Source organism: Protomyctophum bolini, assembly GCF_963924005.1.
Source record: "Protomyctophum bolini genome assembly, chromosome: 16".
Classification (NCBI taxonomy): domain Eukaryota; kingdom Metazoa; phylum Chordata; class Actinopteri; order Myctophiformes; family Myctophidae; genus Protomyctophum; species Protomyctophum bolini.
In genome coordinates this window covers 5,414,353-5,428,518 of record NC_137877.1, presented here as the reverse complement: position 1 = coordinate 5,428,518, position 14,166 = coordinate 5,414,353, and the positions used below count along the sequence as shown (strand labels likewise).

The 14,166-nt window shown below is 44.0% G+C and overlaps 1 protein-coding gene across 2 annotated transcripts in view; it reads left to right on the top strand.

Annotated features, from left to right (window-relative positions):
• The window catches only part of LOC308331074 (guanine nucleotide exchange factor DBS-like), a 72,513-nt gene that overhangs the window by 6,604 nt on the left and 51,743 nt on the right, over positions 1-14,166 (top strand). For both annotated transcript variants that reach the window (XM_080786214.1, XM_080786213.1), the window contains exons 2-3: positions 4,650-4,733; positions 8,654-8,768. In XM_080786214.1, coding sequence (XP_080642340.1) covers positions 4,650-4,733; positions 8,654-8,768 — 199 coding nt within the window. The remainder of the gene's footprint in view (positions 1-4,649; positions 4,734-8,653; positions 8,769-14,166) is intronic.

The following is a 14,166-nucleotide window of genomic DNA, read 5'->3' as shown; positions in this document are numbered from 1 at the left end:
ATCCAGCGCTTAGATTACCCCGTGGCTACTACAACTCCTGATTAAGCCTCAAGGTCGACTGGTGGTACAAAGGACCTCTTTAGTCTGACCTTATTGTATGCTGGTGGTACACCATATCTCCTTCCTGAAGGTATAGCTGTTGTAGTATGATATGATCTGAGTGACTATGCTGTGTACTTGTACAATGTACTTGTACGTGGATACAAATGTACTAGATATGTATTATGTACTGCCTGAACTGTAACACACTTTATAGTTAGCTCCTGGAGTGGAGACATTTAGACAGCAAGGTCAGCGTGCTGCCGGCAGCTAGATTGTGATGTCTAGTTAGTGACGTCATTAGGACATGAGGATCCAAAAGCTATATATGTTCTGTATGTATGTTGTACTAAACTTTGTGAACGTCTTAGCGTGATACTGTCTGGTGTCATGATATTGTTCTCCCGGGCCGGCCCGTCTGTCTGTCCGCGGCCGGACCAAGGAATGATTCAACCGGGTCGTCACACGCCACCCAGACAGACTACACACACACACAAGACCGGTCTGTCAGAACCAGACGAGGGTCCAGTACTTAGGATATTACAACAGTAGCAACCTATATTCTCCATACAACACATGCTTATTGCTTAGTATTAGAGGTGATATATTACTTCACCCTTCATTTAAATGTAATTGCATTGAATTGAGAGAGAGAGAGGATAGTTATTTAGGGTTTACACTAGATGAAGTAGGAATGCTAAAGTTTAAACACCAAAGTCCCGAAACAATGTAATTCATTAAGTAAACAATATCCTGAAATATCATTGGTTTTATCATCATCTAGCTGACCATTTAATTGCACAAAAATAATTTGATCACTTTGGAAATCAACTATAACATCTGTGGGTTTGACATACTACTGATGTAGACAGCATGTTAGCATAACGATGAAGGACATTGATGAAGAACTTTCGATGCGGCGAGTTGTTAAACTTGTGAGTTCTCCGGTATACACATCCAGGAGATATTCTGGGAATATAGAGACTCAATTAGTGTGTTATCGGTTTGTCGCTCTTATAATTTCTCCGTCTTTCTATTGACTCCATCGGTTTGCTTGGGACGTCACACTCACACATGTAATCATTTTATTTATTTATGTCTAATGGTCCTGTCTAAGTAATATGGATGATGAACTAAGCCAACCGAGCTCTGCACAGAATTGGTGCGGCAGAAATGAACATAGGCTATTATAATTATAAAGCAACGAAGCTGTGTGTTTTGCAGCATGGCAGAGACGTGTGTTGTTGACTCAGTGTTGAGTGTTAAAGGAAAACTAGAGCAAACAGTCTAATGAAAAGTCAACATTGGCGTTCCAGAATCCAGGCCACACCCCGTCCATGTTTACTTCACAGCCCCGCCCACTACGGTGGTGTTGTTGTGAACATTTCTTTGGCCCCCGCCTGTCCCAGTATAATGTGTGCATGGTCATGAGAGACACACGTGTGTTCATGACATGTGTGTCTATAAGGGCTCAACTTGGACTTGGTCATGATGAACTCTGTAGTCCTCCCATAATGTCCTGCTTCTGAGAACAGTGTGTGCGCGTGTGCGTTGCGTGTGTGTGTAATCCTTTACTGGGTCGCTCTCTACTCGGCCTGTCTTCTTGCATTGATCTGTTTGGCTCTCATCTTGTTCTCTCATCTTCAATAATTGTCGTGGGACTTTTAGCAGTTTTTTTTGGCTGGGCTTGTATTTTATAGCCCTGGGCATGAGTTGTGACAGCGCTGTCACACGATTGGTCATGTTTTGGGCATGCGTTGTGACAGCACTGTCACACGATTGGTCATGTTTTGGGCATGCGTTGTGACAGCACTGTCACACGATTGGTCATGTTTTGGTCATGAGTTGTGACATCACTGTCACACGATTGGTCATGTTTTGCTGTTTTGGAGATGCAGGAATGGTCAGTCAACGAGAGAGTGAGAGACAGACGCACGCACGCACATGCACGCACGCGCACGCACGCACACACTGATTGACTGTGTGTATATGTGTGTTGGCAGTGCTTTCACTATGCTATTGGATTTTAAACACAACAACAGCGCGTCCATGACTAAAGTTATATTGAAAAAAAGAAACAGTAGCAGTATTGTTGTTTGACAATATTTTGGTGTATTGATGTATTTTCACGAAAGGGCTATTTATTTCACTTTCAAAACATGTTTGGGTAATTTCATTGTCCACCCCCAGGCTTTTGTTGAACACCCAGGACAGTATTTTAAGTTGCTCGATTCCGTATTTAGATATTTTATACATAATCTGATATTCATTTTAGCTGCATAATTTTTTAGTCTTAAGTGAAAGTATAGGCCTATGTGATCCATGTAGGTTGCAGTACTTAGTTTAGTTTTTGGTTTAGACTAGTACTAGTCATTGGTTAGACTAGTCATAGGTTGTAGTCCTACAACTACAACCTATCTCAAACCCTCACCCTAAACCTATAACCTCCCACAGGGCAGCTAAGCTAAGTATGCACCCCATTGAGGTATACAGCTGACAACGTAACACATGTGTGTGTGTGTGTGTGTGTGTGTGTGTGTGTGTGTGTGTGTGTGTGTGTGTGTGTGTGTGTGTGTGTGTGTGTGTGTGTGTGTGTGTGTGTGTGTGTGTGTGTGTGTGTGTGTGTGTGTGTGTGTGTGTGTGTGTGTGTGTGTGTGTGTGTGTGCTGGAGTTGACCTAACTTACACTATACTTAAAATGTGTGTTTTGTCTCCTGGTATTTCAGTGGAAATCTCTGTATTTCACTACAACAGAACTGACCTGTATGCTGAAAAATATATATACTTTTATTATTAGTTCAGCTATTTGTTCCTCTTTCATCTCTAGTGACGATAAATGCTATTGCAATATTTTTCGATTATTTCATTTGATGTTTGTGGTTAGTTTAGGGCTGTCCTATCATGCCTTTAGTTTACTGCTGAACCTCTTACTGTTTATCTTTGGTGTTTACGCTCCTGTTTCACTGGAGTTCATCCGTTAGGATCTGTCCCTCCACAGACCATGTCAGCCCTGGCCACTCCCATTGTTTCCCTTCCACTCACTCAGTCCCTCTCACCTGTCTCCAACTCCCTCGTCAGCCCACCTGTGAACACTTGGACAATTTACCTGCTCACTACTTATTAACTGGACTCATTGCAAGACACTGTTGTCAGTTCATAGTTTGATGTTGTCGATGTCCCCTGTGTGTGTTCCTGGTTCCGTGTGCTCCTCTGAGGTTAGATTTTTTGGACTTTGTATTTTGTGCTTTGCAGAATTCGTGTTTGTAAAGTAATTTTTCAGTTTTGGCATTTTCTGCCCTTTGGACATTTTTGGGGTTTTCCTGAGCTTGAAGCTACAGTAGTCTTTGTTGTCAGCTGCCTCTTTGCTTTAATAAATACCTTTTTTATATTTGAACATACTGTCGTGACTCTGCATTTTGGGTTCAGTCATCCCGATATCACAACATCATCACTGGTTAAAATAAATACCCCTGATGCTGAAACACATTCCACAGATACCGGCTTCATGTGCGTTATAAAGTTGAACCTGATCTCGTAAACCTTTCATTGAGATTTCACGCTGCTGCACGGCGTCCTCTGGTCCGTTAGAACAGAGGTTCCCAAACTTTTTCATGTCAATTAAGGTCCCCCAAATTGACACTAATTTGCCCCACGTACGGACCCCCATTTGAAGAGATAATGCCAATGGACCCCCATAAGAGAAGGTTTTTAACGGCTCTATAGCAGAGATTCTCAACCCGTTTCATTTCAAGGACATGCATTAGTCTACGGGCCCCCATTTAATTTAATGGCATTTCTATCTCTGTGACCCCCAAGTTATAGTGTAAAAATCAATGTTAATTTAACTCTGAGAGTGTACAAATGGAACCAGAGTTACACTCTTAGAGTTACAGACCTACAAGGGCCACATACTGTATGGCTCCAAACTATCATTTAGCTGGGGGGACCCCCTGGAACTCCCCTCAAGGACCCCTGGGGGGTCCCCGGACCCCACTTTGGGAACCAAAACTGCATTCCTGACAAGCTCCCGGCGGCACAGCGGTCAGGCAACGTGCACACATAGACATCAAAGGGGGCTTCAGCCCCTGCCCTTTTTACCCGTCTGTAAAACGACTGCCCTCTCCAGACCACCAATGCAGCATTTATAGTACGGCGAAAGAAATGCAAAATGCCACTCCTTTCCATGCCATAGTGGATTAACCCATTCTGACCTGAGATCAGATTCATACGAGGTTTCCACTGGACACGCACTGGTCTGATTAACCCATTCTGACCTGAGATCAGATTCTAAAAATGTCAGTCGTTCTTCGATTTTTCAAAAATAGCAGACCTACAAGCTCGTATGAGCTTGTAGATCTGCTATTTTTCAATAGCTAAAGCACAACCTAGTGCTAACACCAAAACGGGTTCCCGTTCAGAATGGGTTAAATCCATGTCTTTATACACCAGCATCTCCAGTATAGACAAAGGCTGCTGGGTTGCGCCACTGACAATAGTAGATCTACAAGCTCACAATGAGTCTCTCCGTCTCCGCACGTCCCTGCAGACAGCAGTGATGTTTCAGTTTCACTCACATTGGATGTGTTCTCTTCTCCGTCTCTCTCCCCGCAGATGAAATCATGCAGCAGGACCACAGTCCCCTCTGCGCTGCTGACATCACCCCAGACCTCAGGAAGCAGTTTGCCTTCCTCTCAGGTTAGTGACTTTCCACTATCTTTCTGTCCTGTCTTTCTATTGAACCCACATGAGTAGGTATGGCCCAATTGGCTTCCTCTTTCTTGATTTGTAGCTGAGTATGTTTCCGCCTTTGCCTCTGTTCTGTCTGTCTGTCTGTCTGTCTGTCTGTCTGTCTGTCTGTCTGTCTGTCGGATTTCTAGCTGCGTTTTTCGAAAGACGCGTCCAGTCTGCAAGGACCTGTCCTTAACTGTATATGATTTATAGTTCCTGACTGTCTGCTTGTATGACAGCTTGGCCATTCTCCTTTGTTTCTTTCTGATCTGTCCCTTAATAGATACACTGACAGAATGTGGGTAGGGCAACATTCTCAGTAACTTGGGCAACTTGACTAGCCTGACATATGTTTTTAATGGTAGCGATGCAGGGCTTTAGCCGGTCTACAACTCCATTTTGATGGTTGGATTTTACAGTGAAAATGAATGACAAGACATACTGCCACTTGTTTCTGTTTTTATCTTGAACTCCCTTTTAATCAAAAATGTAACTTGTAACAAAATTTGTTATAATATTTTCAATCCACTGTGATTCCATAACATCTGTATTATAGCAGTCCCGCCCCCTACCACCAGGGCACAGGAAATGATTCCCCGTTCATTTTCCTCGTAGACTTTTCAAAAAGTATTTATTTAAAGACCTTTTTAAGCCTCGTACAAAGCCAACTCGAGTTGTGACAAATCACGACAACAAAGAATTAGAAAGAAGGAAAAAAAACGGCAGGTTACAACACTTTTTTTTTTTTTTTCTTCTTCTTTGTAATTATTTGTTTGGTCCAAAATGGTTACCCGGCTTGCTAGGTAAAATACAAAATAAAATTAGATAGATAGATAGATAGCTTTATTGTCATTCAGCAGATACATAAAATGCATAAGAGAACGAAAATGTCGTTTCACTGGCTTTTAGTATGCTAGTTAAAAGAGCTAAAATACTATTAAAATCTAAAATCCACTTAAAAACTATAATAAATAAATTAAAATAAATTAAAAAGCACCATTAGTTCATTGAGAGACAGATATTGCACAACAGGAGTCCTTAACCAATTCTGACCGGGAACCCATTTTGGGGTTAGCATCATGTTATGCTTTAGCTATTAAAAAACAGCAGATCTACAAGCTCATAGCGCGCCACCGAGTGGCGCGCTACGAGCTTGTAGGTCTGCTATTTTTGAAAAATCGAAGAACGACTGACATTTTTAGAATCTGATCTCAGGTCAGATTGGGTTAATCAGACCAGTGTGTGTCCCGTGGAAACCTCGTATGAATCTGATCTCAGGTCAGAATGGGTTAATAGCAGCATATAGGGGGAAAGGTTAGGGGATATTGCACTTGTTCAAAAGTCTGATGGCTTGGGGGGGAAAAAGCTCTTGGAAAATCTTGCTGTTTTACTTCCAATGCTTAGATACCTTCTGCCAGAATGCAACAAAACAACAACAAAATTAATTAAAAGTAGTTTAAGAATAATGTGGGGCTGTTGAAAAGGAAAGCCCACTTGACCAACCTTGTATCGGATTGGTTGATGTCAAAGACGTCGTATAATCTGGCAGGATATCACACTGTATTGTTCAGAGTGGAAAAACAATGTTGCTCCAATACAATATTGTACATGCTGTACAGTTCTATCACATCATTCAGGACATAAGGATCATGATGGCGGCATCATTTTTTATATGCGATCTATAGATAACGGTGACACTGACCCGCTTGCTTTAGTACGGCGGTTAGCGGTTCATGATTTGCTATTCAAATGATGTCCCGTTGTGTGCTTTTCCTCTTATCAGTTGGTTTGTGTTTCTATAGTCCAGTGCAGTTGTGCTGAGCTCCTTTAATGGGGTCAAAACGGTGTGCGGATCTCCTCTTTCCTTTCTATGAGCCGAGCTCCTGTAGGCTACCTTCTGCACAGCACCAACCATGCAGGGTCCTTTATTACATTGCCGTGTGTCTGTGCTTCTCTCACCACGGTGACTAAATCAACTGTACAGAGATCACCAGACAGCTGCGAGAACACTCTCCCACTCAAACCACACAGAAATAACCCACGGAAAGCACGCACGCACGTACACACACACGCACACACACACAAAGGATTATTATTCAATCTCACAAGGAATGGCAGCATGAGGGGTGATCCTGGGGCTGCGGCAGACTGTTCTCTGCTCTCTGCGTCCATTCTGGAGACAAAGATCGGCGCTATCTGACTTTAACCCATTCTGACCTGAGATCAGATTCATACGAGGTTTCCACTGCGGACACACACTGGTCTGATTAACCCATTCTGACCTGAGATCAGATTCTAAAAATGTCAGTCGTTCTTTGATTTTTCAATAGCTAAAGCATAACATGATGCTAACACCAAAATGGGTTCCCGTTCAGAATGGGATAAAAGCATGACCGTGCACTTGTTCTGTTGCTATAGCGATGGCAGAGGGGAAAGCAGACGGATTGATATTCCGATCACATGGGCTGACAGAGCAGCTCCCCCGAAGGAATGGTTGTGTGTGTGTGTGTGTGTGTGTGTGTGTGTGTGTGTGTGTGTGTGTGTGTGTGTGTGTGTGTGTGCGTGTGCGTCTGCGTGTGCATGCGCGTGTGCGTGCCGTGCGTCACTGTGTCTGCTTCTGTGACTGCCAATGTGTATACAAACACCAGCCTCACCAAATATATCAGATCTACAAGCTCACAACCCATCCCATCGCAAGGTGTTATGAGCTTGTAGATCAGCTATATGTTCAGCTGAGTGACTCCATTCTATATGGGTGCTGTACTTAGTTTAGACAGTTTTTGGTTTAGACTAGTCATTGGTTAGACCAGTCATTAGTCCTACAACTACAACCTACAGTATCTCAAACCCTCACCCTAAACCTATAACCTCCCACGGGGCAGCACACCTAAACCTAACCTTAACCCATGTCTAACCAATGACTAGTCTAAACTAAGTATGCACCCCATTCTATATGACAAAGTATAAAATAGGCTTAACTGAGTCTCTCTCTCTCTTCTTGTGTTTTTGTTTGTGTTGGTTTGTTTCCCTCTCCCTCGGGCAGCCTTAACACTAGCATGTGCTCATAATTTCTCTCTTTTTTTTTTTAAAGGACTGAAGACAAGCCCCGCTCTTGTTTGTTTCTCTGTGTATATTCTCTCCATGCAATGAACTCACTGCAGGTTCAGGATCAGTGTTTCTCTGTGTATTCTCTCCATGCAATGAACTCACTGCAGGTTCAGGATCAGTGTTTCTCTGTGTATTCTCTCCATGCAATGAACTCACTGCAGGTTCAGGATCAGTCCTTGTTTGTTTCTCTGTGTATTCTCTCCATGCAATGAACTCACTGCAGGTTCAGGATCAGTCCTTGTTTGTTTCTCTGTGTATTCTCTCCATGCAATGAACTCACTGCAGGTTCAGGATCAGTCCACGGAGCCGGAAATAGAAATAAAGAGTTTCTAAATGATTCTGGAAGTAACTGATGATGGTGATCATTAATTGCTGGCAGTGATTTATAATTATGTTACATTACACTCACTCTTACGGTATGCTGCGTTCACAACACGGGGCGAGATGCAAAGATACAGTCTACCGTTCATTGTCAATGGAGGCCATGCAGTGACACGACGATGCAAAGATGCATCCGACGGTTGTAGCTGCTGCAAAAAGACACAAAAGATACAAAGCCATAAAGTGAAACGCTGAGCTTTGGGGTCAACATCCAGATGCAAAGCTACAACTTTAGCTTTAACAACACAGCATTATAGGCTTATCTGCTGGACCTTCCTCTTACATGATTATACATAAAAAGCATACTGTTTATTATGGACAGCTTACTGTACATGCGGTTGATGGGTTATTTATTTGCGCCTAATATTCCTTCTTGCTGTGCTCCCATTCCCCTGCAGGGGGCAGAGGTAACAACGGCAGCCCCATCATCATCTTCCCAGAATTCCCTGCCTTCGGACACATCCAGGAGAGAGAGTTCCACAATGTCCTGACCTATCTCACCAGCGTGCCCAGGTAGCCTCCTATGCCAGCTTAAACACTGGATGCGCATGCATGCACACACGCACGCACACACGCACGCACACACGCGCACACACGCACACACACACACACACACACACACACACACACACACACACACACACACACACACACACACACACACAGTCACACAAACAGACACACACACACACACACACAGACACACACACACACACACACACACACACACACACTCACACACACACGGACAGTCACACACGCGCACTGCACTGCACTGCACTGGTGCAATCTGTCCCCTTCTTGCCGCAGCACAGCTGCATTGCTGCTGAAATTATTCTGGTTGTCTGGATTCTCTGGAAGCCGTGTTCATGATGCTACACCCACTGCAAAAGTCCTTGGTGTGAATCTAACTGTACGTACATGTGTAAAAGTGTGACATTATGGTTCCATTTTGACACACTCTCAGCTAGAGATGTCATGGTTAGTTTTAAGGCAAGCTGCAAGTACTAAGAGATGACACAGGAGACGAGGAAAGGTAGGGAAAGGCAGCAGTTCTCAACCTGTAGGGCCCCACATGATTTTGGGGGGGTCCCCAGATAACGGTAAAGTGACAATTTACATTTTTAACAACAATGAAATGAAAAGAGACCATTACTGCATCAAAAATAATCAACAAACTATAGTCCTACTATAAAAACTGGTCAAACATTATGTCAAAATGTCAAATAATAGAAGAAAGAGGCAAACAAATTGAAAATAGCCGACCGACAAGCTCACAACGCGGTGATTTTCACAATAATTATCTGTGGAACCGAGACAAACTAAATGTTATGCCTCAACTCATGCAATTCCAAATGCTTGTCAGGGTGGACGTCGCCAGTTCAAATATGATTATTTTTGGGGGGGGTCCACTCACATCCTGAAAAGGTTGAGATGCAGTGGGCAAACGTTGAGCGTGTTTGTGTACATCATTTACAATTTACAATTTAGGCATTTAGCAGACGCTCTTAATCCAGAGCGACTTACATTAAGCAAGAACAAAAAAGCATGGGAATACATCACATAAAAACATTTATCATGAAACATGCGTAAGCTAAGAAAGTAACAGTGGAATATCTATAATGAAACTATACATATATGCTATACATCTACGTAACATGTAGACATGTGTTCCAATCAGGGGTCATCATTGCCACATTGGCTTTTCTTGGACATTTTTGTCAACATTCCATTTTTGCCACAGACATACTTAATAAGTGGACAATAATTATTAGCAGAAACACATAAATACATAGCCCCAAATGACCATAACAGGTCTGTAACAAAACAAAATGGACCCTTACGGGTCGATTTGGTTCAATTTGAACACACTCAGGGGGTAAGGGGGTCTTTGCAAATACAACATTTGAGAACCACTTGTATTTTGTGTTCTCCTAATATGCCATAGTGTCATAATAAATAATTGTCGTACTCATTCTGAAGAAAACCTGGAGACTTGACATTCAGTAAGTGGGTGTTATGATCAAAATGAGAACATCATAATGGTGTGTAAAACAGAAAATCTACAATTTGCCACGGACAAGACTGAGTCTTTGAACAAAAGCGAGCAAGGGCTCGCAACCTGCCTGCTGTGTGATTGTCAATACATTTACCTGCATGTAGCATTGAAAATACAAAGTGAGTTGCGAGCCCTTGCTTTCGTTCATGATATTATCTGTTAGTTTAACAGTTTGGCTCCGCACCAAGAACGGAGGATGTGTGCGCTGTTTTATCTCATCATGACAAAGTCTTTGCCACTGACACAGGCGCGGAGACTCCGGGGGTGCCGCCCTGGTAGCTGAAACACCCACGGTTAAAATAATAAGCCAATATGCACCCACGTATTATGAAGACTGAATTTCCCCTCCCCCTGCTCAAAATGTCACGTAGTCACACACCTTTACGGGCGCTTGGGCAAGAGGTGTTATGGGCCGCCGGCATTCAAATGCTAATAAGGTAGAACTAGAGGAATGGAAGCGCTGCAGGGATCTGTTAGTGGCTCTTAGATAGGTGCTCTTTGGTGATACAGGTAAAACCATATAGACAAAAGGTGTCCTTCCTCCAAGTAGTACTGCTTGTCAAAAATGTGAATTGCAGACTTGAAAAGAAAAGAATCCAAGGCACTCCGTCTTTGGTGAAAAATTAAATAGTTTATTTTAAGGATGAGCAAGGCAAATAAATAACAGGACCAACGCGTTTCGACCACAAAGGTCTTCGTCAGGGTCTATAAGGTGGCTTTTGTTCTGCTGCCAGGTAGAGAGTATAGATAGATAGATGGATTTCTTTATTTTTGTGTCATGCACCAAAGGCGCCCAGCCCACATGGGCTTACAGGACACACCATATCATTACATTCAATATTGCATTGAGTATAAATGTTGCATACAGTACAGTACAGCTTTATTTCCATTTGACTACGAATCTACGATGAAGCACCCTCCACCCGCTGTGTCTGTGTACGGACATGTTGGTGACCCCTGGTTCCAATGCCGTGTTGTTGCTACTGTCTGCCAGCAGGGGGCGTTAAGACACTTCCACATTGGACAAGCCTGGTTAGGTGGAGATAAGAACAAGGGCCATGCAGTGTAATTCCCTTCATATCACATCATTGCATTTCGGGCATGGTTTTAATGGATGGGGGGCTGTCAGTTGTAGCCCAAAGAGCTTTCTATGGCTGTGGCGGTGAGGACGCGTTGTCTATTCACTCCTGGGTTCATTTAATTAGCTGGCCATGCAGAGACAATAAAGGCCAGGTTTCTTTTTTTTATTGTGTTTTTTTGGGAGATTGATTATGGGTCTGCAGACTGACAGACGGGGCCTGGGGGCCACAGTACCGCCGTACCTCCTTCAAGGACCTCTTCACTGCAGCGCTTTTTTCAAGGTGGGGGTCCGGGCACCTACGGGGGCTCCTGGAGGGGGTTCCAGGGGCCCTCAGCGAAATTTGTCTTATACTTCTTATTTACTTTAGGACGAGAGAGAGAGAGAGAGAGAGAGAGAGAGAGAGAGAGAGAGAGAGAGAGAGAGAGAGAGAGAGAGAGAGAGAGAGAGAGAGAGAAGAGAGAGAGGAGAGAGAGAGAGATGAGAGAGAGAGAGAGAGAGAGAGAGAGAGAGAGAGAGAGAGAGAAGAGAGAGAGAGAGAGAGAGAGAGAGAGAGAGGAGAGAGAGAGAGGAGAGAGAGAGAGAGAGAGAGAGAGACCCAGACCCAGCCAAACACTGCCTTCTTCCATCCCCCACTTTGGGTCTGCTCTGCATGGTGGCTGCAGTGTGGCATCTATACTTAACTCATTCTGACCTGAGATCAGATTCATACGAGGTTTCCACTGGACACACACTGTCTGATTAACCCATTCTGACCTGAGATCAGATTTAAAAAATGTCAGTCGCTCTTTCGATTTTTTCAAAAATAGCAGACCTACAAGCTCGTAGCGCGCCACTCGGTGGCGCGCTATGAGCTTGTAGATCTGCTATTTTTAAATAGCTAAAGCATAACATGATGCCAACACCAAAACGGGTTCCCGTACAGAATGGGTTAAAAATAGAATCGGCCTTGGAGGTTCTGCCCGTTTAGGCCTGAATAATGCATTTAGACGGCTAAGGATGAGCTTGTGTTTGTTGTGTGCGTGCGTTGTGCAAAGAACCTGCGTGCTGTGAATAATATACATACCAATGCAGAAATGATCCTGTCAACAAAGCTTTTTCATACATGTGTCTCTTGGTTTGGTGCACAGTCTGCGTCACATAATCCTTTTGAATCGTGGTTTCCACTCACAGCTGTCTAGCTGTGATCAATCAGTGCAAGATTGATTGCAGTGTCTTGCTCAAGGACACTTTGGCACTAACTCAGGGGGAGCCCCGGGTTCGAACTGGCAACCTTTGCGGTTGCCATCCGGCCACTCTACCCCTGAGCCACCGCCGCCCTGTTCAAATTGAAGCATGTCTCACTTCACCTCCTCCTGCTAGAGGTGAATAATGAGGTGACCGACATGAGAGCCTTGAGCTTCATTCAAGCTGTTGTGAACAGGCAGGACAGATGGCACCTTGCAGGTACCTGCGGGACCCATGTGGAAGAAATGTATAGCCGCCACACTCATAGCTGTGTAGCGTGAGGAGGGGGGTGTTAACTGACAAGGCACAATTTGTGCTGAACAATGAAAGGATGACATAGCACCAAAACCCCGTTTTTCCTGAGTGAGTAAAATTAGGAGAAACGGCAAGATGTAGCCCTCAGTTTGACCCCTGTTTTAACACTGCTGAGTACAGGTGTATGACAAAACCCAGACCGGACAATTTGTCACGCTATCTGAAGTGACCACAAGGTTGACTTTTTGACCAAATGCTGACCCTAACAGGGAGACCCTCTGCCACATGGCACATACAACTAGCACGAACACCAACAGACACGCACGCTGAGTGTGGACATTTGATGCATATCACACACCACTGATAAATGTGTTATTCAGCAAAGGCGCACATCTGATGAAAAATGTAATATTCTTATTGTTGATTGCTGATCATATTTTTCATTTTCTAACCACTGATTTGTGACGTGTGCATTTGTGTGCATTGTGTGTGTGTGTGTGTATGTGCGTGTGTGTGTGTGCGCGACGCGCGCATCTGTGTTAGCACTCAGAGGAGTGCAAAAGTGTAAGGCGAGATGGTCAACGGAGATAAGAATGAATAATGACCACAGGATGTTTTCCCCGTGTGGTAAAAACTGTTAATGAAGAACTGCTAACTGTTTTCTTTAAGTCAGCAGCTTAAGAACCAGTTTAAACCAGTTTTTGGGAAAGACAGAAAATTAAGAGTCAGCCACCCTTTCCAATATAATGATCGTGTCAACTAAGACACGATGCTCTTGTTTTGCGATAGCTCTGGAGAGTGGTCGCACCAACCCCAACTAGCCCATGCGCATGCAGTGGGTCCGAACAGGATAGCCGCCTATGAATGCTCTTTCACGGCGATAGCTCTAAGGAGCAGATCGCCACATCACCGGCTGGCTAAGCTTTTACTCGGATGGCTCTTTTCTAGCGAAGCTCTGCGAGCAGATCGAATCAAACGCACGGCTGGCCCGAGTACATGCAGTCGATTGCGCTTTTACGCAGTAGCTCTCCGGAGAGGCCACTCCAACCGGCAGGCAGCACCCAGCTGGCCTACGCGCAGGACAACAGACAGGCAGCCGGCCTGAGGACAACCGCCTAGTCTAAACGGCGATTATAGGACTTAAGAGCAGTCCTTGTTAATATACCAGTTTAATGCGAGTTTTACTCTGAGACAGTGATGACTTGTTACACTTTAACTTAAGAAGAAAAGTAAATTCTCGCGCGCTGCATCTGGACCAAGTGAACTTTTCCTGGCAATGCAGAACACTTGAG